This window comes from Hemitrygon akajei, chromosome 6 (genome assembly GCF_048418815.1).
Source record: "Hemitrygon akajei chromosome 6, sHemAka1.3, whole genome shotgun sequence".
Classification (NCBI taxonomy): Eukaryota; Metazoa; Chordata; class Chondrichthyes; order Myliobatiformes; family Dasyatidae; genus Hemitrygon; species Hemitrygon akajei.
In genome coordinates this window covers 155,693,767-155,721,050 of record NC_133129.1, presented here as the reverse complement: position 1 = coordinate 155,721,050, position 27,284 = coordinate 155,693,767, and the positions used below count along the sequence as shown (strand labels likewise).

At 40.1% G+C, this 27,284-nt stretch overlaps 1 protein-coding gene across 2 annotated transcripts in view; it reads left to right on the top strand.

Annotated features, from left to right (window-relative positions):
- The first annotated feature begins 1,361 nt into the window (after positions 1–1,361).
- Positions 1,362–27,284, top strand: part of abtb2b (ankyrin repeat and BTB (POZ) domain containing 2b) — a 231,174-nt gene continuing 205,251 nt past the window's right edge. Inside the window, exons 1-2 of one of the 2 annotated variants that reach the window (XM_073049635.1) lie at positions 1,362–2,493; positions 8,806–9,101. In XM_073049635.1, the coding sequence (XP_072905736.1) occupies positions 1,907–2,493; positions 8,806–9,101 (883 nt within the window). In that variant the 5' untranslated portion in view covers positions 1,362–1,906. The remainder of the gene's footprint in view (positions 2,494–8,805; positions 9,102–27,284) is intronic. The other variant, XM_073049634.1, reaches the window with a different exon arrangement.

Sequence of the window (27,284 nt, the reverse complement as noted above, 5' to 3'; positions counted from 1 at the left end):
GATTAAGAAAAAAGTTTCAAAAATGTAACATTTTTGCACAAACAGCATTCGCTTTGATCCAAGGCAAATTGGCAACTCTATCTGCATCTAAAATGTTCTGACGTAAGATCCACATGCAAATTATACTCTGGATGATGATAATCTGTTTATTTTATGATATATTCTGTTTATTGTTTGCATCCACCTTATTTCACTCCCATCCATGACCCCACTGCCACAGCGTACACAGTTACAGGGACACTATTACAGCCTGGGGCATGGTGTTCAGAATTCAATTCGGACACTCTCTGAATGGAGTTTGTACATTCTTCCCCATGAATGTGTGGGTCCCTCCAGGTGCTGCGGCCTCCTCCCACAGTCCAAAGACGTACCAATTAGTAGGTTAATTGGCCGTTGTAAATTGGCCTGTGATTAGGCTAGGGTTAAATAGGTGGGTTGCCGTGCGGTGAGCTGGAAGGGCCTTTTCCATGTGGTATTTCTTATGAAAAATATAATAATCAGCAATTCCCGGCATTATTCTCAACCGATTATGACTCATAGAGCTGTGTTTGTGGGGGTGGGTGCATAATTAATGCAATAGTGGATTCAAAGTTCAAACAAATTTTATTATTAAAGTACATATATCTCACCATATACAAACAAGATTCATTTTCTTGCGGATATACATAGTAAATCAGAGAAACACAATAGAATCTATGAAAGACCGTAGTTTTCTACTTGAAAGACCGCTAATCAATATAAATGAGAATCGCCTGTGAAGGAGACCAATCAGGAATCACGATTATTTAGAGCAGGAGGAATCCGTTGTGTGCCAGAGTCCAATTGCGGAGCCTCGAGTACAGAAACCAGAGTGAATGTTTCAATTTATTACCAATGTGTTCTGCACGACCAGGCTGCCCCTCATAAACGAGTCACTACAGGCGATCCGATCAGGCTCCCGGTGCTGTCCTATAGCCAACAGAATTGTGGCCAATCGACATCAGAGACACAGTTTATCTGGTCCATTAGCTCGTTTCTGTTAATAAGGAGCTTGCAGGGCAAAGTCGTCTGCAATGAACAGTGATTACTCTCCAAAACTACCACGTTGCGCTTTAAAGTAAATTAAAGCTGGAACTCATCCTATTGGAATCTTTTGGGAGTTGACGATCGAGAATCGACTGCACCCACATTATGCGTTCGGATGTACCCTCGTTATCTGACCCCGTTGCTCTGTTTCTCCCCCCGGCTCCCCCTCCCCTGACACACGCAGACACACCATTTTATGATTGGCCCACTGTCGCAGTTTTAATTTGCATTCTGCAGTCCGATTGGTTGGAGGCCTGTGATTGATATTTCTTGCGGACCACCCTGGAATGCCCAGCTCCAGGCTCACGCAGCCGGCAGTCAGTGGCGTGTGTGGCACGGGGTAGTTGTAACAAAAATCGTGTATTAAAAGGCAGCACGGCATTTGTGAGAATACAGACGCTAACCCTTTAAAAGATGTAACAGTTTTGAATAAAAGACAATAACTTTGGAAGAAGAAAAGAATATAAGGTTTGCAGCAGTGGACAGAAGTTCGGTGAGGGGAGTTAAAGGGTCTGCGGCTCGCACAGAAGGCGGAGTCACAGTTTCTGTCTATTTGGTAAAAAGAAACGAGAGGGCTCTACAGATGACAAGTGAACGTTTTCTTCAATCGTCCTCTCACGGGTGACCAGACGGTGAAGTTTGGAGAAGTTCGCTGATTATTTAAGCAAAGCGGACAGCTGGGTCCTGTTTCACAGCTGATCTCCTTCCAGCACGGTGCGCCGTGTCGCAGTCCTGGAACGCGCACTGTGCCTTATGTCTTGAAGAAGAGTTGGATAGCACCCCATCCGAACTGACTTGGCTTGGACTTGTGCGGGCAGTTCCAAACTGCGCGCCTCGTACAATGGCGGGATTGTACAACTCCACACTGAAGACGCTGGAAGACCTGACTCTGGACTCGGGTTATGGGGCAGGGGATTCGTGCAGATCTCTCAGTCTCTCTTCCAGATCGAACTCTCAAGCCTTCCAAGCAGCACACAACAGAGGGAACTGGTGGTATCTCTCTGGTTCCATGAATAGCCGCAATAACAGCTGGGATACGGTCAACACGGTCCTGCCGGAGGACCCGGAAATTAATGATATCTTCTTCAAATGCCCCCGGCTCCCGGAACTGGAGGAGTTCCCATGGACCGACGAGGACATTGGGCAGATTCTGAAGAAAGGGAGACCCGGGGAGTGTGGAAAGCTCTTCTCCCAGGATGCAGTAAGGAGACTGTCATTCTTGCTGAGGAGAGCCCTGATCAGGATCTCCAGGGAGGCGCAGCGGCTGAGTGTCGTGCACTGCAAGTGCACCAAGTTCGAGGTGCAGAGCGCCATCAGGCTCGTCCTGTCCTGGTCCCTGTCCGAAAGCTGTATCTCTGCGTCAGTAAAAGCTCTGTCCCTCTACAACATGAGTGCTGGAGATAGGCTGAGGAAAAGCAAGAGCTCCAGGTACTTGCCGCCTTCGGTACTGTTCTCGAATAAATACGCTGAGTGTAATTTAAAATGTTGTTCCAGGTGGGCAAGGTTACGCGGGCCAAAGGTGCTGTCAGATCAAACATTAGCTCTATAAACGTTCGCTGCAGACATTCAAGGATCTATGTGAAATAAGGAAGGCACATCGATCCCAGTTCCTTACAGCGCCCCATATTTTAAGCTAAATTGGTCACCTCACTGAGGCTAGGAGCTGTGTTTTTTCCAGGATTAGAGAGATCAAGCAGAGGTAAGGAGGATTTTTTTTAGCCGGAGAGTAGTGAATCTGTGGAATGCTCTGCCACAGACAGCTGTGGAGGCCAAGACTGAGGGTATATTTAAAGCGAAAATTGATAGCTTCATGATTGGTCAGGGCATCAAAGGTTATGGCGAGAAGGCAGGTGTAAGGGTTTGAGTGGAATCCGGGAACAACCTTGATGGAATGGCGGAGCAGACTCGATGGGCTGAATGGTCCAAACCTGCTCCAATGTCTTATGGTTCCCGATGTTGACAGTTTTTTTGGGGGGGGGAGAGGAAAGACGATGATAAGGGAAACAGTTCACTTTCCTTACACAAAATCCCTTACATAGATGAAGATTTTACTTAAGGTGTTAAAACAGATTCAAATTTAAGCTACTGTAATCCAAATCACGGACTATACACGCGCTAGTTTGTCTGACGGTGTTCGTCTTTTGATGTTAGTTTTGATTTTTATTTATGGCTGACTTTGGGGTATTGTTATTTCACTGTAGAATAAAACTGAGCATTTTCATTTATGGAAAAATCTTCAGTTAAGAGAGGTATCAGCTTTGTAAGTTTAAAATTGGCAATGATCCCAAATGCAGGTTTATAAACATCTACTACCTTCTGCAAGTTCACCACAGTCCTACCATTGATCAGCGCATCCCTCAAGCAAATGGTTTTCCGTCATTAATCTCTTAGAAAGTCCTGTGGCGAAACGAATGTTAATAGAAATACTGTATGATTTAAGTTTATTTGTTCTGAGCTTTATTTGAGGAGCGATTTCAAGCATACCATTGTTATATTTTTAGTTTTCCCTGGTTAAAATTAGAAAGATTCAAACAGTGGTTGCCAAGTAATATCATCTGTGAGGCACGTGCAGTTCTAAAATCATCATCTTATATTATCACCCATGAAATCATAAAGCACAGTTTAAAGGATGCACTTTTTTTCTGTGCTGTGAATTAATATTAGCCAGGTAGTGGATCAGCGTCAATTGCAAATAGTTACCTCATTGTTTTGCAATGGGAACAAATTCACTGACCCCCTAATATTATGAAGTTATTTTGCTCCCATTAATTCTATGCCACTGGACAATATCAATAGAAGTGGCAAAATAATGAAATAATAGCAAGAGGGGGATGCTTTTTACCAAGCAATAAACTATTATTTATGTAAAATGCTTTGCAATGTGATATTGTTTAAAATGATTGAGGCTTCTAATTTATGACATTTTGAATAAAAACATTGTGCAGAGGAACATGTTTTTCAGATTCTCCAGCAACTCAACATGCGATATCCATATTGCCACAGTTATCTTATGTTACAACATTGTTATAATTATACGTGCTGTCTGTGGCATTTTAACTATCAACAAGACTGAACAATGTTTTTGTTTATTCAATGTGGCAATAAAATATTTTGCTTTCCATTTGTTAAAGAGCTTTCTCAGAGTCAATTTCCATTTCCGAAACAGACATTAAATAGTTTGTTATAACAAGTAAAGTTTATTGCTTAACAAAAGTAAAATCCCATGGCATTACAGGAAAGATATTGATATGGATTAGAGGAATGGCTGACAGGCAGGAGGTAGTGAGTGGGAATAAAAGGGGCCGTTTCGGGTTGGCTGCCAGTGACTAGTGGTGTTCCTCAAGTCAGTACTGGGACAGCTGCTTTTTTACAGTGTTTGTCAATGGTTTAGATAAAGGAATTGACTTTGTGGCAAAGTTTGCGGATGATACGAAGATAGGTGGAGGGTAGGTAGTGCTGAGGAAGCAATGCGATTGCAGCAGGACTTAGACAAATTGGAAGGATTGGCAGAAAAATGGCAGCTGGAGTACAGTGTTGGGAAATGTATGATAATGCATTTTGCTAAAAGGAACAATTATCTGAATGGGGAGATAGTTCAAACATCAGAGGTGCAGAGGGACTTGAGAGGCCTTGTGCAAGACTCGCAGAAGGTTAAGTTACAGGTCGAGTCTATGGTAAAGAAGACAAATGCAATGTTGGCATTTATTTCAAGGGGAATAGAATATAAAAGCAAGGGGATGATACTGAACCTTTATAAGACACTAGTTAGGCTCCAATTGGACAATTGTCAACAGTTTTGGACCACATATCTCAGAAAGGATGTATTGTCATTGGAGTGAGTCCAGAGCAGGTTCGTGAGAATGATTCCGGGAATGAAGAGGTTAACGTATGAGGAGCATTTGACAGCTTTGAGCCTGTACTCACTGGAATTTAGAAGAATGAGGGGGGATCTCATTGAAACCTGCCAAATGTAGGAAAGACTAGATAAGGTAGATGTGGAGAAGATGTTTCATTTCCAGAACTAGAGGGCACAGCATCAAAATAAGGGGTGACCTTTTAGAACAGAGATAAGGAGGAATTTTATTTTAGCTAGAGGCTGGTGAATCTGTGGAGTGCTTTGCCATGAACTGTGGTGGAGGCCAAGTCTGTGGGTCAGGGCATCAAAGAATATGGCAAGAAGGCAGGTTAATGGGGTTGAGTGGGGTCCATGATCAGCCATGTTGGAATGGCAGAGCAGACTCGATGGGCTGAATGGCCTAATTTTTATCCTATGTCTTGTGGTTTAATAATACAGCAAATTTTGGAAATGGCTCTGCTGGATCACCAACATGGAGTATTTTTAGGTTGTGTTTTCTGAGAGTAAAAAAAATTAATATCTTTCAGATAGGTCACAGAGAGGGGAAACTATAATCTTTTGAATTTAGGATAGTTACAGACTCACCCCTTAACTATGGAAAAACAATATTGAGACTTGCACTGCAACAGGAATAGGCCACTTGCTCTTCGAATCTGATCTACCCTGACAGGAGATTCTTGGAGCAACTTTTATCCTGTTCTCCTTTTAATGCAAAAGCAGTAATCACTTATTTCTAATTATGTTCTGCAAAGCTTGAAATGTTTCCTGATATTCATCCTGAAAGGCCTGATTCCAGTTTTTAGATTAGGTCCCCAATCACTTGACTCTTCAGCAGGTGGAGACGATTCCCTTCTATCACATCTTGAAGGCTTAGTTAGACATTTCACTATTCTAAATTCAGGAGAATGTAACCCTAGTTCATGCAATACCCTGAGTCATGTAATGATTCTGGTAAATCTATGCATCAAACCAATTATTAAATTTCTCAGTTAAATATAAAAACTGCAGACACTGGAAATCCGCAATAAAAATTGAAGATTGCAGAAATACTTAGTGGTTCAGGCAGCGTCTGTGGAAGGGGAAACATAATTAATGTTCCAGATGAAAGACCTTGTGGTGCTTCCAATGGGTATTTGCAGTCTGATCCAACTAGAGCATTGTATAGCTGCAGCATAACTCTTCATCTTTCTATGGAAGCCACATATGTATGTCACAGTCCACGTTTCGTTAGTACCTTTGATTATTTTCTTTAGCTATACAGTATATGAGCTCCAAAATCATTTTGAGCCTTTCATTGTTTCTAGTTTTTCAATATTTGGAAAGTAATTTAGATATTTTAAGTGGATGACACCATACTTTCCAACATTAACACCCATGTGCAAGAAGAAGTCGAAGACACGGGTTTTGAAGTTTGTTGATTAGTTCTGAGGGAATGATGCTCCTGAAGAAGAGTCTTGGCCTGTTATGTCAGCTGTTCAGTCTTTTCCATGGATGCTGCCTGGCCTGCTGAGTTCCTGCAGCATTTTGTGTGTGTTGATGGTGTTGAAGACTGAGCTGTAATCGGCAAACAGCAGCCTAACATGGGTATTGCTCTTGTCCAAGGCCGAGTGGAGAGCCTTTGAGTTTGCATCGCTGTAGAACCGTTGTCGGAGGCAAATTGCTGCGGGTCCAGGTGCTCGTTCAAGCTGGAGTTAATGCACCCATGACCAACTTCTCAAAGCATTTCTTCACATTATCAGTGAATGCTATTGGGTGACAGTCATTGAAGCAGCTTGTAGAAGTTGTGGTAAGGCAAGGGACAACATAATATCCACACAAGGGTAGGCTGTAGTTAGCATAGATGGCCCAGACAAGACAGGTCTTTGAAGAGCATAGCCTCTGTTTGCACTCCAGGGTCTGGAGATGAGATAAGCAATCCAGGGTGCATCCACCAAATAAGGGACAATTGCTTACTAACTCCAAAGTATCATCGGTTGTCAGTTTCTACATTGACCTGTTTTGTGAGTGGTGATTGTTCTTGCAGGTAAGGAACTCAAACATGCATAATTTACCAAATGGTTAAAATCGGTAACTGCTCGCAAATTCTGTATAAAAATGACGTTTCTCTGCTCAGAATTCAGAGCAGTGTGGTGACAGGGGCCATGTTGTAAAATAAAGTATGACTGAGCAGTAAGTGTGTGTGGTTCTGAGTCCAGGTATCAGCGATGACAAGCTCGCCCTTCTCTTCTTGGGCATTTTGATGTCGGTTAGCTCCAATTCCATTAGCAGTTTCTTGTTTGGTACTTTATTTAAATAGACTTGATAATTTCATTAAATATTTCCCTGCCCACTGCTTGAGTCTCCTATTCTAATAAAACTGTATTATCAGTCCGACCTATCTTGCACCAAATCCATGTGGCTTTTCTTTGGATTGAACTGAAAATGTCAAAGCACATGTTCAGTCTATCCTTAATTATAAATCTACTAGTTTTGTGGCAACAGATGTTGAATCAATAATTCTCTAGTTCCTCCTTAACACCTTCGCTTAATAGCAGAATGTTGGTCACAGCTTTCCAATCTATAGGAAGCACTCCCAAAACAAATGAATTGTACAGATGCAGTAATTTCAGTCTTCAGGATACTTGCCTATTTCCTTTAAAACCTAGAAAGAGAAACATTAAGCAGTGTGGATTTCTCACTGTAGAGTGCAGTTAACTTTTTTATTATAGTTAATTTGTGGTTTTGGTGAAACGCAAAGTGATCAGTCCTGATGTGCAATTCCAGCACTGTTATGCTTGACATCCAGATTAAGCTGTGAGTGGTGGGTTGAAGGTGCCAGTGTGTTTGATGTAGCCAATGTGGAATTTAGCAAGGCCTTTGACAAGCTTTCCGTGTTGCAGGCTGCAGGATGTGAAAGGCTGGAGATTCAGTAAAGGATAATGGCTCATGGGCGTTTTTGCAATCAGAAATCTGTTGCCAATGCTTCTCCTCGTGGTATAGTAGGAGTGATAAAGAAACTTACAGATGATACAAATTTGCCCTGTAGTTGACAATATTGAGGAAAGTTTCAGAGTGCAGGACAATATAATTGGGTGGAAAAATATCAAATTGATTCCCCCCCCCCGCCCCCCCAGAGGTAATGTATTTGGTGAGATTCAACAAGATAAGGGCATACACAATAAACGGGGATACTGACTGGTGTGAAGTGTTTGTCCACAGATCCTCAAATGTACTGGGACCAGTAAGTGGTTTTAAAAGAAAAAGCATAGCTGTCTTTATTAGCTGAAGCATTGCTTGCAAGGGCAGAGAGTTAAGCTGTAACTGTACATAATGCTTTTTATGGCCTGCTTGAATACTGCATACCTTTGTACAGAAAAGAAGCACTAAAAAGGATGCAGAGGAGATTGCAGAGAATTAAGAGGAATGGGAAATTGAAGATAGATTGGAAAATCCAGGGCTCTTTATTTTGGAAGAGAGAAAATTGAGGATAAATTTGATCGAGTTACAGAACATAGAATTATGAGGGGGCCTAGATCGTGCAAGTCAGGTGAATTACAAGAAGGATGAAAAGTCAGGGGACTAGGACTAGAGATGAGATGAGGAAACATTTCTATACTCAGTGCAGTGCCCACTCTGTAGAGAGTTGCAAACTTGGTGCTTGAAGATGGGATTGATAGCTCTTTTGTGTCTGGCATAAAATAGTGGGCCAAATGGCCTCCTTTATTGTGAGTTCTTGATCATTTGATAATTTGAACAAGGGTCAATACTGAAAAGCTAGATATGTATTTGAAGAAAATTGGCAGGTTTCCAAAATTGAGATTATTTCCAGAAGTTGAGTGATGTGTACCTGATTTTGAGAGATGCCGAACAGATTTGGATTGACGTGTTTCTATCGATGCTTTCAGGTGTGGCCTTACGTTCTCGGTGGGGCACTTCTTCAGGTGGATGGTGGACACCAGAGTTTCTGTTCGCATCCATGAGTACGCTGCGATCTCTTTAGCTGCCTGCCTGGAGAGTCTGCTGGAGGAGATTGGGATCAGAGTAGCAGCGGGGCATGGCTCCGAAGGAGGAAGTGGAGGCCTACATGACGGCAGGCAGGAGCTGTCAGCAGAAATGCTGGAGATGTGTATCAACAATGACGCTGAGCTCTGGGGAGTCCTGCAGCCGTACGAACATCTTATCTGTGGCAAGAACGCTAATGGTAAGCAGAGACAGGCTGATCAATCTCTTTCTGTAATTGAAGTGTTCAAACTGTTTTTATGCTATTACAGTCCTTCCACTCGCAGTTTTCCTGTCAAACAATGAAAACAGCAAAATTATAGTGGAACCTGTTTTAAAACACCCTGACTTCCACCTCTTTCCCATGAATCTGTGGAAACTTTAAATGACTGCTATTCAATAGAAGAGGGTACCTTCCATTTTAAAACATGTATTTTGTACAATGTTTTTGTTTGTGAGGAATACCTGTGATGTTGTGACTCTTCAAGTAGATAACTCACACCTGAGTAAATAGTGTTTTTCTTTCTTTCAATGTTAATTTTATTTTGAAACCTTTGCCAAAGGATCTAAGGTGCAAGGTACCTAAATTAAACAAGATGGGTAATGTGCCATGATGCACCGATAAGCAGTACATCACCACCCAGAATTTGTAAAATAATACATGTGTTGAGAGTTGAGGTGTCCAGGCTCTTGCAAAGGACTGTGTCTACAGAAGGGGGGAAAAAAAGATGCAGTTCAGTTCTGTGCATAATTGGCAGGCAAGGAACATTCTTGAACCATTTCCAACTTGAAATTAAGCTCCAAAGTAATCTACAAGAAATTAAAATTACAGCAAGCGGCACTGCTCTCCAGGGGCGTGCACCCTCGCAAGACCCAGAGATGGCATCAGCTGTTATTGGAATCTTTCTCTGCTGGGAGTTGTGGATCTGAGGATTAGTATTTAATTATTGTTCACAGCCTGAAGTTGTTATTTTTGGGAGGGGAAAAAAGGGCTATGGGAGATGTGTGGGTGAATTCTCCACACTGGCAGTGCTCTTCCTACAGTAGGCTGTTCTTTGAAGTAAGAAGTGCACACTTGACCACCTCTGCTTAAGAGTCAAGTCCATTTAAACTGTTACAGTTCAAAGCCCAGATAGCATTTTACTGTATGAGAAGTGATAAAAGGCATTACAGATTTAATAAAGGAATATAACTTACAAACTTATAATATGGTGATACAATATGAAACATTGCAATGTAAACATTTGATTTAAATTAATCGAGAACGCCAGGTCATATGGTGCTCCTAATGTCCTGAAACGTCCAAGCAGATTATTTATCAAAGCCATATAAAAAGGTCATATTTCACAGTATGGAGAAGAACACAATGGGATTTTTATATTATAAAATATTTGTGCGCTGAAACAGAATACAGATTAAGGGGATTGTAATAAATTGTTCTGTTTAATATAATAAATCATTGCTGTACACTAAAGGTAAAATAAAATTGCACTTTTGATGTTTTGCTGTACGCTATTCAGGAGTAGACAAGCTGCTGCAGTTCTCATGGGATCAGTGTTTTTTTTTTCTCTTTTGGAATTTTGGAGCTGATTAAAGTCATGGTGTTCCTTATTTAATGATTTATGCCACATTAGCCTTAGATATGTAAATTTAGCCGGGCAGTGATTTTGAGTTGCCTCTCTTTTTGAAATGGGGACGAAAGCAAATGGATTGCTATGCTAACGTTAAGACTTTCCACAGGAAAAGTAACGACTGAGAATTTCCAAGATGTGATTCTAATCATTACAGAATTTCATCTTTTTCAAACAACAGTACTGCTGAGTTTTGGCCTGCATCTGATAAAATGGGTTAAATAATTCACTGGAATTTTCTCCAATTTCTTTCATAAAACATGGCAGTGAAATTCCATCCTTTGTTACCACAGGCTGTGGGGTTGTTGAAATATTTCTGCTAATCGGGACTTGATCTTGTTGCGGTTTAAACTGATTTGCTTACACTATCAAGGATAGATCAAGAGAAAAATGTTGTAATGAGGTTTGTGAAATTGCCATTAACTTTAAAAGGTTTAGACATGGTGTTACTTCATTTCACTTATTTTGCCTTTAGAAGTCTCTTGCTACGTATTTTTTAAAAATTAACTAAGTGAACTGAAGTATTGGAAATGCCTGCTTTCAAAATAGAAAATTTAGTTCAAGTACCCACATAGGGGATTTGCAAAACATCAACTATTTGCCCAATATTCAAACTTCCTCACAGATAATGTAAACTGTGGTTACTTAAGATTTAATAAAAACTCATATGCTAATGATTATTTTACTGGTTGTAGAAACCTTTGACAATAAATGCATATATTTTTGGCAATTTTTCTATTACTCAGCCAAAAGGATAAATCAAACAAACTGCAGTTAGATGTTATCACATTAATTGAAAGGTAAAAGACAACTTGTACTGTAAAATGATTCTGAGAGAAGTCATGCTGAAAAATTCACATTCTTAGTCATTGAGAGAGACGACATAGAAACGCCCTTTAGCCCATCAATGACATTTTTACACTGGCTATCCTAACCTATTTTATTCTCCTTGCATACCCTTCAATTCCTTCCCTCCAAAGACTGATCTGAAAAATGTCCTCGTACTGAGGAGAAATGCAGTGAACGCATGCCATTCCAGTGATCGGTGGATACTTGCTGGCTGGTTGAAATTGCCCACAATTTTACTAGAATACATCCTTAATGGATGTAGTGACATCCGCACCGGACTTCAAGGTCCTGGCTTCAAATCCGGCCGGCGGCTCGTGTGCTCCCCATTCATGCTGGGTTGAGCATCGAGCTGGCAACTTGGCCTCGTTCTTAAAAAAAAACAAACACACATACAAATGCTAAAGAAACGGAAAGGTTTCTGCCCAGTATGCCACAAGGTGCGGAAAGGGAACAACAGACGTTAAGGTGAAATCAGCTGCAACAAGCATGCTGTGGCCAGAAATGGAAAGCTCCCATTGAGGCTTTGAGGTTCAGGCAAATAGCGAGTAAAATAGTTGCAGTGGATTCTATTATATGTGACCAAGAAACACTGGTGCAAAAATAATCAAATATTTTTCATTTTGCACACCCTTGCTGACTCTCAAACTTTATATCCTTAAGTTTCATCTTCCAATCACAAGATGCAGGCAAATTAAACTAGTTTAGAACTAGTTTTGGACTCCACCTTCTCCAGCCCTGGATCTTCCTCACCAATCATCTTCCCAGTTTTTTACTTCATCCCTCCCCCTCCCAGTTTCACCTATCACCTTGTGCTTCTCTCTCCTGCCCCCATCTTTTAACTCTACTCCTCACCTTTTTTTTCTCTCTCTAGTCCTGCCAAAGGGTCTCAGCCCGAGACGTCGACTGTACTTTATTAAATAGATGCTGCCTGGCCTGCTGAGTTCCTCCAGCATTTTGTGTGTGTTGCTGGGATTTTCAGCATCGGCTGATTTTCTCTTGTTTGGAGTTTAGGAAGATGCCTTGATCAGTTACCAATGGATGAACTGTACTGAGGGGTCAGTTTCTGGCTGTGTAACTCTAAATATGGACTTAAAAGGATGATTTCTTTTTGACAGAACCTTTTTCAGTAAGTTTGTTTTTGGGAATAGTATGGAGTTGCATTGGTTATGAAAGTAACATCTATGTTTGAGAAGGCAGACAGTTCATATTCTGTCGGATATACACATAGGTGCATTGTTTTCCATTGTAACTTCCAGCATAAAAATAAAACCCATAAAGAGTAAATAGTTTTATTGTAGGAAGGAGTGATCAAAACTACTTTTAATATGTACCATAATTTACTTGATGTTGCTGGCCCAATTTTTTGGTCTTGGGTTTGCATATAATCCATGAAAATATAACATTAAGAAAAAGATACATAGCAGTTCCACATTTCTCCGATGTGTTAACCGGAAGGCCAGTTTCTATTCTTTACTGAATTTAAAAGATCCCACGGCAATTTCTAAAAAGAACAGATTTGTTGGTCATATTTATCACCTAACTAGCATTACTTTAAAAATACACACTAGGTTATCTGGTTATCATTCTATTACTGTTTATTGAACCTTATCTTAAAATTAGCTACCACATTTGTGACACTACTGTTAAGTTATTCACAACCAACCAAAAAGCTTAAAAACACTTTCATTGTATGTTTGCTTTACAGAAGTGGCATTAATTTCCTATAATGGTGATTTAACAACTGAACAAAGTTGGTTTGATCAATTTAAGCACCGCACCAAAGTGGGAAAGCAACAAAATAGTGCAAATACTGGTCATTCTGTAAAATTGTACTTTTCTTAAAATAGTCAAAAAAATGATTTGCTCCCATGTAGATCAGATTATCAAAGCGTACGCTATTGGGTACGTCTGAATGGTGAAGTGTTGAGAAAAGCATCAGTCGTTCTGTCATCACTTTGGGTTTGATGCTAATAGGACAGTGTAGTTGTATCCCAGATATAAAATGCTTTCTGTAGTAATAAAAGTTCACAAGTTGAATTTCTCCCCAATGGTTTGTGCTGGTACACAACAAAGGATTAGCTTTCACAGGTGTCATTCTGTTTCTTTTAAATGAACTGAAACTTGATTTTGAGTTTAAAGTTAATGAGTTGCCACATTACAGGGGATGAAATGATCCTTTCTGTCATTGAAGATTACCCTGGGTGTAATACATCCTGTTCATCGTGCTCAATCCATGAAAAACATCGGGTTGACAAACGGAATAATTGAAGCAAAAACTGATAATCAAGTTGTTGTTACAAATAGCACGGTTCCTAGAACGTATCACTGAGAGTAAATGTGAGCCTCAGAAAAGTTGTGTCCATTATTAAGGACCCCCGTCACACAGAGCATGCCCTCTTCTCATTGTTACTGTCGGGTAGGTGGTACAGAAGCCTGAAGACACACACTCAGCAATTCAGGAACAGCATCTTCCCCTCTGCCACCTAATTGGACATTAAACCCATGAACACTACCTCACCTTTTAAAAATACATATTATTTCAATTTTTAATCTATTTGATATATATACAATGTTTATATTTGTGATAATTGATTTATTTTTTCTTTCTGTATTATGCATTGCATTGAATTGCTGCTGCTAAGTTAACAAATTTCACAATACATGCTGGTGGTAATAAACCAGATTCTGATGCAAGCCACAATATTTTAAAGTAAACTAAACAACAAAAGAATATTACATTACCTGATCCTACTTATTAGACCTGTTCTGTAATTTTTGGGAATGTTGGGGTCTTTATTGGGTTTTAGGAGAGCAACAACTTCAGCTCTTCTCCACTTTTATGTATTCTTAGTGATCTTAAGCAAGTTAAAAAGGGACAGAAGCCTGTGGAGGGTTTAAGGAATTCATTTAGAATCCCATCTATGCCAGCAGCTTTGCTGGATTTTAGCTGTGATACTTCATCCTTTAATTCTTGTAGGGTGAGAGGTGGGAAGTTCTTATTCCCGTTTGAGAGAGCTGACTCCATCTCCTTATGTTGCTTTTTCTTTTGCCTCCGTTCCTTGTTATTTGGTCGACCATTTGGTATTAGTTGGTGGGCAACTAATAGTTGCTCTGCACCCTCTCTACAACAGACTCGCACTGAAAAGAATATAGCCCTTAGTCGAAGATCTTCTAACACCAGACCAAGCCGGGTTCAGGCCAGGCTGCTCTTGCTGCAGTCAAGTCCTGAACATAACCCAGTATATTGAGGATGGCTTTGAAATATGACAAATTACAGGGGCAGTATTTGTTGACTTAACAGCAGCATAGGACACTGTGAATCACAGAGGCCTTCTACTGAAATTATCTAAAATGTTTAAGAATGAAACCACAGTCAAAGTAATAAGAAGCCTCCTAGAAAATCGCAGATTTTATGTAGAAATGATTGGAATTAAGAGTAGGTGGCGTCCACAAAAGAATGGACTACCACAGGGATCAGTCCTGGCATGTCTACTATATAATGCTTACACAAACGACCAGCCAACCTTTCCTAACACACGCAGGTTTATCTATGCAGACGACCTATGCATAGTAATACAAGCTAACTCCTTCCAAGAAGTTGAAGTACGACTTACAGCAGTCCTCAAAGTAATGAAGCAGTATTATGAAAAATGGTCTCCGAACCCAGATCCATCAAAAACTCAAGTGTGTGCATTCCACCTGAGGAATCGAGAAGCAGCTCAGAAACTCAAGATCTTCTGGTGTGGGAAGGAGCTCGAACACCATCCAACATTTTTTATTGTGGAAAATGTCCTGCATTATCAGGTTAATTTGATGTTGACTGACACAGCCAAAGATGCTGATGGCAGGAAGGGTGATGAGTTTGGTCTCCCCATCACACCTACCCCACCCCCCATGCTGTAGTGCACAATGTAAGGCAGTGGACATTCTTGCAACTTGGTCAACTTTTTTTATTTGTCCACAAATTTCTAAACCGTTTTTGTTTATAGCCTCATTGAAACAGTAGTGAAAATACTAACGGTGAGATGTCCATGTTGGTTTAAGATCATTCTTCTAGCAGCGCCTCAAGCATAATTAAACCTTCAGGACTGATTGTGGAATTTGTTGAAGCTTGGGATCTGGTCTGATTTCTCTGGTTTTTGGAAAAAAGGAAATGGAAGCTTTTCATAATTAAAAGGCATAATGTAAGAAGGATATAAAGCAGAGTGGAAGCTCATGTGAAATAATTTCCATTCCTAACCAGGTTAGGAATAGTAAAGCTAATCTGTATCCACATTGCAACAATTCCTTTCCGCATTGTTCCGCAAGTGTTTCCTTTTCAGGTCTAGGAAAGGGAATTGCTCACAGCTGCTGTTCACTGGGCAAGTACCTTGCTTGCATACAATTTAAGTTGAGGGAGCAATAAAAGTGATCTAAACGTTAATTGATCCATTAAAGGATTATTTTGAGAAATTGCTGGTAGGACTGAGAAATATTATGCTTCATTATGCCTCACAAATGAGTCTTCATCTTTGCTTACTCAAACAGCACTCTTCCTCCCTTTCTGTTTATTTTTCCGTAACTAAACTGTATTTCTTACCATGTTTTTGGTCACGTTCTCTTTCTCGTGCCATGGCCAATCCAATGTTCGGTATGTTTGTTTTCTCCTGCTCCCCTGTATCTCCATCCTAGTCCAAGTGAAGTATCGTGAAATGTTACGTAAACGCAAGGTGGGTTTTGTTGACTGTGACGCACAGCAGCAAATGGTTTCTGAAAGCTAAACCTCCAGTAAGTAGGCTTTGGTTGACAATTCTGTGAAAATTTCAATTTCATTGTTAACCCATACAGATGGTTGCTGTAAAATGAAAGCTTAATGTGCAAGAGCACTTGCATTTTTTTATTCCATGAAAGGGGAAGTCCAAGGCTCAGAATCATCTTGTGCTGAATTGGCATTCATAGTCAAACCCACAAATTGTTTTGCACCATTGGCTCTTGGGGAAATCTTGACCAATCTTCCCAGGGACTCTGGAGCAAAACGGTCAACCTTTTCCTCAGTGGAGTCTGAGAGGATGGGAGTTGGCGCCATCCTAATGTTCTCTTCCCATAGCTGAAAGGCATACTGATTTTGTCCATTAAAACCAAAATAAATTTTTATTCCATACAACAGCCGTCAGTTTTGGTTTAACTTTCAAAAAAAAAATAGTAGTGCACAATTCTGTAACCAACTGAAGTGGTGGAAATTGTTTTAACTAGGTTTATATATCACCTTCTGTTGTAATCAAATAAACACAATGTGGGGAAACCCCATTATTTATTGCATGTTTTACATTTTTGCTCTTGGTGATAGATCTGTTTAACAACCATGAAATGTTGTGACTTTGTTCTTATGGAGTAAAATGTTGTTGATGTTAAGGAAAGCACATTCCAGATGGTTTGAAAGTAGCAGAGTAAAATCTGGCGAAGATCCCTGCTTTGTGTCATTGCCATTTGAGAGTGATAGCATCTAGGTTTGATGTTTAATTTTATTCATGGAATATCTTGAACTTATTTCATTTCTTGTTTTTCACAAAGATGAGAAGCTGGATATGCAATTATCAGACTTCTGAGGATGGAGTGTTCAGTGCTCATGATGTTTCCATTATTTTGTATTGGAATAGATAATGATGTAACCTACTTTAAATCTGTCTATTTTTCTTCCATCTACAGGTGAGGCCAATACCTAGTCATGGATCATTAGCTTCTTAATGCTTTACAGTATATTAAAGTGTTCAATTTAATTACCATATAGCAGATAAGATTTTAGTGACTGGAACAAAATGCAGAGATGCTGGAAAGGTGAAACAAAGTAGAAGTTGCTGAAAAGGGTCAACATGTTGGGGCAAGTCTGTGGAGAGAGAAACAGACTCAACATTTCCAGTCACAGAACTCTTCATCAGAACTCAGAATGGGCAGCGAGTGAGCACGGATAAATTGCATAGAAGGGTTGGGAGGGGAAGCAAAAAGAACAGGGGGAAATGTCTGTGATGGGGCACAGACCAAGGGTAACTGCAAACCCAGTAGCGAGGGGCAAAAAAAAAGTAGAACCTTAGAACATTAAAGCACAGAAACAGGCCTTTTAGCCCTTCTTGGCTGTACTGAACCATTTTTCTGCCTAGTCCCACTGACCTGCACCTGGACCATATCCCTCCATACACCTCTCATCCATGTACCTGTCCAAGCTTCTCTTAAATGTTAAAAGTGAGCCCGCATTTACCACTTCAACTGGCAGCTCATTCCACACTCCCACCACTCTCTGTGTGAAGAAGCTTCTCCTAATGTTCCCTTTAAACTTTTCCCTCTTCACCCTTAACCCATGTCCTCTGGGCTTTTTTTCTCCCCGAGCCTCAGTGGAAAAAGCCTGCTTGCATTCTCTCTATCTATACCCATCATAATTTTATATACCTCTATCAAATCTCCCCTCATTCTTCTATGCTCCAGGGAATAAAGTCCTAACCTATTCAACCTTTTTCTGTAACTCAGTTTCTCAAGTCCCGGCAACATCCTTGTAAACCTGTTCTGCACTCTTATTATTAATTAACAGCCTTATTAATATCCTTCCTGTAATTATGTGACCAAAACTGCACACAATATTCCAAATTCGGCCTCACCAATGCCTTCTACAACCTCACCATTACATTCTAACTCTTATACTCAATACTTTGATTTATAAAGGCCAATGTGCCAAAAGCTCCCTTTACAACCCTATCTACCTGTGATGCCACTTTTAGGGAATTATGTATCTGTATTCCCAGATCCCTCTGTCTACTGCACTCCTCAGTGCCCTACCGTTTACCTTGTATGTTCTACCTTAGTTTTTCCTTCCAAAGTGTAACACCTCACACTTGTCTGTATTAAACTCCATCTGCCATTTTTCAGCTCATTTTTCCAGATGGTCCAAATCCCTCTGCAAGCTTTGAAAACCTTCCTCACTGTCCACTACACCTCCAGTCTTTGTATCATCAGCAAATTTGCTGATCCAATTTACCACATTATCAGCAAGATCATTGATATAGATGACAAATAACAATGGACCCAGCAATGATCCCTGTGGCACACCACTAGTCACAGGCCTCCACTCAGAGAAGCAATCCTCCACTACCACTCTCTGGCTTCTCCCATTGAGCCAATGTCTAATCCAATTTACTACCTCACCATGTATACCTAGCGACTGAATCTTCCTAACTAACCTCCCATCTTGTCAAAGGCCTTACTGAAGTCCATGTAGACAACAACCACTGCCTTCCCTTCATCCACTTTCCTGGTAACCTCCTCGAAAAACTCTAATAGATCGGTTAAACATGACCTACCAGGCACCAAAGCCATGTTGACTCTTCATTATAAGTCCCTGTCTATCCAAATACTTGTAGATCCTATCTCTTAGTACTCCTTCCAATAATTTACCTGCTACTGACATCAAACTTACCAGCCTATAATTTCCTATAAATAGCAGAAATTGAAACTGAAGTATTCAGAGTGGGGATGGGGAGAGAAAATCCATTTGACTGAAATTATTGAATTTATGTTGATTCTTGGAATTTTCAACAGGCCCAGAGATAGATGGATGTTGTTGCAGCCGTGTAGGTCAAATGCACAGAGGTTAAAGGGGAGGAAGAGTTAAAGTGACAGGCACCCCAAGTTACAGATAAAGCAGTAGGAATTTGCATAGCCAAAGCTAAACCTTTGTGATATGTAGGGCAATACTAAGGCCTCCTTCCTCAACTTAATCTCTGTTACATTGATTTATTACAACTCCAATTTCATTACCTATGTTGCCAATTGCCACCCTACTCTCACCTTTCTCTTGGGGCAGATGTTGCTGGATATTCATGTTTTCATTTCTTCTATTGATTTTATTTCCATCTCTTAACTGCTGCTGTGTGAAGTAATGGTTACCTGTAGCACTTTGGCCTGCATCTTGTCTGTTGTGTTCTCTTTACCCCTTGACCTTTCTGTTACTTGAACCCAGTGTGTTGCCTTTTCTCCCCCATAGTTTTACAGTTGTGAATTTTTGGAATTTTCCAGAATATTCAAGAAAAAAATCCCTCTCAAAAGACAAACACTTCTGCTTAAGGTAATTGTGCTATTTGCAACTTGCTCCATTTATCCTCTTGTGTGAGTTGGCTTAATGGTCTGGAAATTCTCCATGATGGTTTGGTTCCTTACCATTGGAATAGGAGACGGGGTGTAAGGTATTCAAGTTTACTGATGATGTGAAAATATGAGGGGAAACTGCACTGAAAATATTTGGGCTCTGTAACATGATATAGATTGACCGAATGGGCAAATGGAATTTATTTCAGTCGGAACTAGAAGGTAGACTGTTAAAATGGAAAGCCAATATAAATGAGCAGCATACAGAAGTATCTAGGTGTTTTTGTGCAAGAAACATAAATAGTAGTTCACAGTTGTAGGAAGTAATTGAGAAGGAATATGGAATATTATCTTTTATTTCTTAGAAGATGGAATTTAAATTCCAGGAATCTTATTGAAACATTTAAGATTACAAGTGGACATGGCAAGGTAGCAGTTGAGATGTTCCCACTGATGGGAATGTTTTGAATGAGGAGGCATGGTTACAAGATTAAAGGGGCATTCATTTAGAAGAACTGAGGTGCACAAGATTTTATTTTCTTAGAGGATGGTAATGTCTGGAATTCTCTTCTTCAGTGAATTCACTGGAGGCTAGATCAGCAGAGGAATTTAAAGAGGAATTCTGCTCCTATGTCTTGTGGTCCAATTGAGGAGCATGAGGATTGGGCACAGAAGAGGAGTTAAGACTTTGGGCAGATTGTATTGAATGGCAAGGCAGGCTTGAAACATTAAATGGCTTACTTGCACTCCCTGTTTTCATGTGTATGTACTTGTGTTGTTCCCCTGGTTTTATCAATTTGAGAACTTTATTCAGGTCACAAATCTGGGTACAATGTAATTCAAGCTTCTATTTACTTTTCATCCTCATTTCAAAATCAATGTGTTAGAAAAAGCTCCACTCATGTCTCTCCATGCAGGTGTGGCCAATTTTGATCACAGTCTGGTGTTTTCACTCATTGCATTTGTTTACGTGAAATTCTAAGGGTGCAAACAAAATTATGTTTTACACCAGGAGTTTGTAGGTATGCTTCAAATAAAAGATTGTTCATAATCTTTAGTCTTGTAGTTCAGTATAACTTTTAAAACTTGGACTCATTTCAAATCAAGTTATAAACTGCAGTATATTGACATGGTGATTGAATGTGCTAAGTTTTGTGACTAAACTCATTTCAATTTCAGTCAAATATTACCAAGTTAACACTCTTGCGTTTATAAAGGAGTACATCTAAAGCTTTTAATTACAAGAGCATTAGGAGTAGGTCTTGGCGTTTCCCAGACCTGCTTTCTCAGACCAAAGATTTATACGGTCTTTAGTCTCAACTCCATGTTTTTGTTCACTCTCCAAAACCCTTTGTTCCTCCCTCATTCTCCATATAAGAAGAAGAAAGCCCTTAACTCTGAGTGGAGTCATCGGGACGCCATCATGACGGCGTTTTTTTTAGCAGGCTTTCTTGTTTTTACGAGGCCGAGTTGCTAGCTCAACACTCAACCCAGCACAGATGGAAAGCGTGCAAGGGGTCCGGCTGGATTCGAACTCGGGAACCTTCACTCCGAAGTCCAGAGCTGATGCCACGATGCCACCAGCCAGCTATTCTCCATATACCTCTGTCTTAATGAAACCATGTCCCATGCAGATTGGGGTAGATCAAACATTCATAACTTACTTGTGTGGAAGCATCTTTACATTATACGAACTCAGCAGGCCAGGCAGCATCCGTGAGAAAAGAGTAGCCAACATTTTAGACCAAGACCCTTCATCAGGAATGAAGGGGGAAGAGAGGACTGAAGCCCAGTAATAGAGATAGGGGAGGGGGTAGGGCCTAGAGGCGCCAGGTGGAAAACCAATCAGAGGAAAGATAAAGGGGGGAGGGAGAGGGGATAAGCATGAAAGAACTGTAGAGATAAAGAAGGAGAAAGTTGAAAGGGGAGAGAGACGGAGAGGGACCTGGGATAGGGGAAGGGGGAGGGAATTACCGGGAATTGGAGAATTCAATGTTCATACCACCAGGCTGGAGGCTACCCAGACAGTAGATGAGGTGTTGCTCCTCCAACCTGAGTTTGGCCTCATCATGGCAGTAGAGGAGGCCATGTATGGACATATCCAAATGGGAATGAGAGGCAGAGTTGAAGTGGGTGGCAACCGGGATGTCCTGTCTATTGTGACAGACGGAGCGTAGGTGCTCAAAGAAGCGGTCCGTATTCTTTGATCCACCGCATCTGCAGTTGTATTTTTGTATCTTTACGTTATCCAGCCCATCATTTACCCCATGAACTTTGTGTATCAATGAGGCTAGTGTCTATTCTTCTGCACTTCATCTTTCATCAGTGACTAACTGACTCATCCTGGGAATTAATCTACTGCTTTAAAATGCTGCCCAGTTGAGTTGGTTTACGGTGTTACGGTGCACGTGCTGTGGATTCCAAAGGAAGGGCTGGTGGTGGGTGAGAGGGTGATAGGTTGCAAATCAGCCACTATTTGGTGTGCAATTTGCTGATCAGGTCCAAAGCTGAAACTTTGTATTGTGTGCCTTAATGAATTCTAGTTAATGTAATTTTGATCTGCTTTTTATTTATCATGTTAGTCTGTTAAATAGGTAAGTAACCTGACATTGCAGCATAGCAAATATGCAACAAATAGCACTCCTAGGAATTTAAACACCTCAAGACGGCCAACGAGGCAGTTTAATCCACACTTCTGTGTTTAATCTGTCAATGTTATTAGTAGATCTTTTTACATTCTGGCTTCACTTTTTTGTTGAAAAAGTTGGGATTGCATGATGCCAGGTTTCATACTGTGAACCATAGCAATATTCTTTTATTTAACTCTGTGATTAGCTAGCTCTTGAGCATAGAATTCCTCCCTGTGTTACAGGATTTTGTTTTAACTCTGCACCTAGCCAGCTGTTAAGTAGTCTGTCCCTAAACTGCATTACAAGATTTACTATATTTTGCTCCTCCTTACCTACAACATCCCCCCCCCCCCGAACCCCACACTATTGCATTTTGTGGAAGTTAGATCGTGTAGTTTATCTCTGTGTTACCATTGAAATCTTAATTCCTTGCACTCTGGAATTTAATACAGCAGGAAAACAGAGCCTTGCCAACTCTCACTGGAACCAGTTCACTGATTTTTACACTCCCTCAATGGACAACAACTGGGAGTGGGAACTCCTACCGAGTTGTTTGTTTTCTTTCTCTCCCCCCCACCCCCCCCACCATTCCAGAACTGCAGAGCCCATTCATGGATGGTCTGCTGTAAACAAAAAAATGTTTCAGCCTTCCAGGCTCGAATCCTCTAACATTCATGAATGTGTTCTCTCTTCGTGCCTAAGTCAGAACCATTTCCACCTGACACGCTTTTCTCCTTTCCACAATGCTGGACATGTCCCAGTAGGCCAGATCCACAGCAGCAGTGAATTACACAGTCAAGGTACCTTAACTCACCAACATGTGATCATCATGTCCTTTTGAGTTTTGCACGGCATGATGTGCCATTTTTTTTGGGAATTGCCTCTGTGAATAACATCAATCAATCTGGTTGTATGTGTGTTCGTTTGAAGTAAATTTATTATCAGTGTGTGTATGTATGTATATATATGTGTGTGTGTGTATGTGTATATATATATATATATATATATATATGTATGTATATATATGTATGTGTGTATATATATATATGTGTATATGTATGTGTGTGTGTGTGTGTGTGTGTATATATATATATATTTTTTATATATATATATATCACCATCTACAACTCTGAGGGCCCTTTCCTTGTGGGCAATCAGAATAAAGACAAGAAAGACAACAGGGTGGCCAACTGCCAATATGCAAAAAAAAGAAAACACACAACTGTGCAAATACATGAAGAAAGAGGAAAAAATAGAAATAATAATAAATAAATAAGCAATAAGTATTGAGAACATGAGATGAAGAGTCCTTGAAAATTAGTCCATTTCAATGGAAACAGTTCAGTGATGGAGCAAGTGAAGTTGAGTGATGTTATCCTCTCTGGTTCAAGAGCCTGATGGTTGAGGGGTAATAACTGTTCCTGATCCTGATGGTGCAGGTCCTGAGGCTCCTGTATCTTTCCGATGGTAACACTGAGAAGAAAGAATAGCCTGAATGGTGGGAGGTGTTGATAATGGATGCTGCTTTCCTGCAACAGTGCTCCGTGTAGATGAGCTCAGTGGTGGGGAGGGCTTTGCTTGTGATGCACTGGGCTGTATCCATTGCTTTTTGTAGGCTTTTCCATATAAGGGCATTGGTGGTTTCATATCAGGCCACCTCATATCTATAGAACTATGTCGAAGTCTTGGATGCCATTCTGCATCTTTACAAACTTCTAAGGAAGTAGAGGCACTGCTGTGCTTTATTTGTAATGGCACTTAGTGCTGGATCCAGGACAGATCTTCGGAAATAATAACATTGAGGAATTTTAAGTTGCTGACCCTCTCATCCTCTGATGAGGACTGGCTCATGGACCTCCGGTTTTCTCCTCCTGAAGATAACAATTTGCTCCTTGGTCTTGCAGACTTCGAGCGATAGGTTGCTGTAGCACCAGTCATCCCAATTTTCAATCTGCCGATTTGTCACCATCCTTAATTCGGCCAATGGTAGTGGTGCATTGGAAAACTTAAGATATGGCATTGGAGCTGTGCTTAGCCTCACAGTCATATGTGTAAAGCAAGTTGAGCTGGGTCTAAGTACATAGCCTTATGGTGTGCTTGTGCTGATGGTGATTGTGGAGGAAATGCTGTTACCAATCTGAACTGACTAGGGTCTGCAAGTGAGGAAGTAAAGGATTCAGTTGTGTAAGGAGGTATTGAGGCCTAGGACGAAGCTTATTCATTAGTTTTGAGTTGATGATGGTATTGAATGCTGAGCTGCAATCAATGAAGAGCATCCTGATGTATGCATCTTCACTGCTCAGATATTCCAGGGTTGAGTGAAGAGCCACTGAAATGTTATTGACTTGTGTTTATAGGGGAGGGGTGTAGAAGAGTGGGAAGAATTGTCAAAACGTAAAGCAGGTTGTTTGTTGCTCCAGATTCCAGCGTCTGCACTCTTGTCTCCATTGTTTTTGTGCGTGTAGCCAGCACTGTTCCTCAGTTGCGTCACTGTGGGTCGTCGTGGCAGGGCAGATGTTAATTGTGTTTTGCTAATGACTTAAATTACTATGCAAAGTGCAATCAAAAATTTGAGATTGTGCGATGTGATTTTGGCTATAATTCAGTTGGATAAATACAAAAAGGCATGGGTTACACAATAAAAAAATTTTAAGTCAAGATCTATTGCATGAAAGAAGATCCAAAGTCCGGAGCATCAGACATTTTACTCAGACGTGGTAATATTCAAAAGGAAACCTGTGGCTCCCCTCCCTCAGTACAAGCCTAGTCATCTAACAATTAACCACCATTACAGAAAATTGCTCAAACCTAAACATAACCTCACCCTGTCCTTAAATCTCACCACAGATGACTTATTTTCCCTGTCACTCCTAGAGAAACAAACTGAACACGGAGATGAATAAGTTAGTAACAGATTAGCATTACTGTTTTGCTTCAAAGTAATTACTTCTGAATTTAAACAGCAATTACGTAAGATTTAAATGATTTCATCAAATCAATTTTTAAGAACTACCTCCAGTGGCTCATGAAGCTGATTTTGCGCATCAGCTGACATTGACAAAACACTTCTGAATGGGATTAGCGGCCTTTATTTTTAATCGATCATTGATTAAAGTAATTGTGTGGTCACAAGCTGTTTAAGAGAACGTGAACAAAATATTGCCATCAAATTGCAGGGCACACATGACACAAAGGAGCCATTGAACAAACAGGAGCTTTAGTATTTGTTATTGTAATGGTCAAATATGTTAGTGAGGGCCATAAATCATTTTCCCAAGGTCACAGTGATTGGGTGGAAGTTGAAAGTAAATAATTTTACTCATGGTGTGCAATGCATTTGGAAACACTCTCTGAGCACCAAATGGGTGAAATGTATCATTAGGTAAGTGCATAGATCAGCATGTTGGAAGTTAAAGCAGTTTTCACAACTTGCTCGGATATTTTAGAATTTTAACAATATTGCTTAAGCAAAGCTGGAGAGAAACTCTTCCCATTATGAAAGTAGAAACATGCACCTCTTTGGTCCAGAGCAGGAAAAATGGGTAGCACAGTCCAAATACCTAACAAGAAAATTTGGAAGGCATAAAGACCGAAAATGGTTATAAATTTGAGTGCCATTCCTATACCCATCATTGCATTTTCATTGGCTTAAACTTAATGAAATACCAGCATAACTTGGAGTATTTGGTGGGTAAGGTGCAGGTAGGACTTTAAAATAGCTTTTCTTACAGCACACAATATGCAATTATGTGCCCTTCTCTAATATCCTGTTAGTTTGGTTGATTAACATCTCTGGATACAAATTATTAATCTGCTTTATCATATAAGAAGACAGTGAAATTACCACATTAACAGTATTAGCAAATTTTCACTTTAATTTAGCATGTATTTACAAGGAACACAATAAATCTTATCATAACAATATTTATATGGATGCAGGCCAAAATTTGAGTAAATGGACTCTGATTAGCTTTGAGTGAGGGTCTGTATTTGGTCCAAGCTTGCATTTCTCAAATGATGTCAGAACCAACTCCGTGTTGACGGTTTTTATCAGGTCTATTGGTCTATTCCTGTTTGAGAATTGCCGCCTTCTCACTGATACCCAATCTCACAAATAAACTTCTATCGTATAGGTTGTTGTTCTGTCCCTCAAGTTGTCTTCTCTTACTTTGAGGGAGCAGTTTTATTATTTAAGTTGCCATTCATTATGAGGTCAAGTACTACTTAAATATTATAATAATAACTTTATAGAGCACATTTCATACAGGTGATGTAGTTCAAGGTACTTTACAATGGCATAGAAGTACAGACATTAGCATAAAATAAAAATGAACTTGATATTAGCTAAAGGCAAGGTCAAATAAATAGGTTTTGAGCTGGTGTCTAAAAGTGTCAACTGAATTCCGTATAGTCTTAGGGATTGAATTCTGCAGTTTAGGAGCTGACCTGCTGAGGGAGATTGTTTAAATTTAACAGACCGACAGAAGAAGACCTGAAAGCTTGAGCGGCATTATTAAAACAAAAACAATTCTGTGATATACTCCAGTGTCAGACCTTTAAGATCTTTAACAACAAGTGAGAGAATTTTAAAATTACTTTTAAAAAGATACAGGAAGCCAATGCAGAGTAGCTAGTAAGGGAGTGATTTTTTTTTTCCCCTTCATCCTGGTTTTTGAAGTCTAGAAGTGGTGTTCTGAATGAGTTGAAATTTGTCAATAAATTGCTTTGGAAGGCCAGTAAAAAGTGCTTTACAGTAATCTAGTCTATTCAATATGAAGGTGTGAATTCGTTTTCAGCATCATTACATGACAGAAGTGAATGTAACTAATTTTCCTCAAGTGTAGAAATGCTGTGCAGGTCATTTTATGTAGGTTGGATTTAAAATTCAAATCTGAATCAAGAATAGCATCCAGGATAGTTCTGATTTTACAAGGGGAGCCAAGTTCCCAAGATTAATAAGAAGTTTATATCTTTTAGCTTTATTAGGACAAAATTCCGTTTAGAGGTTTCCTTGAATGCTCCTTACTTTATAAAATGTCTTTAAACTCAAGTATATGAGTATCTGGCTTATTGCTTGGGCTGTGTTGGCAGGATTGAGAATGTGAATGGAATTGTCACTAAAAGGGGTGATATAGTATATGCCTAGTCTATGGCTAATGCCTGCAC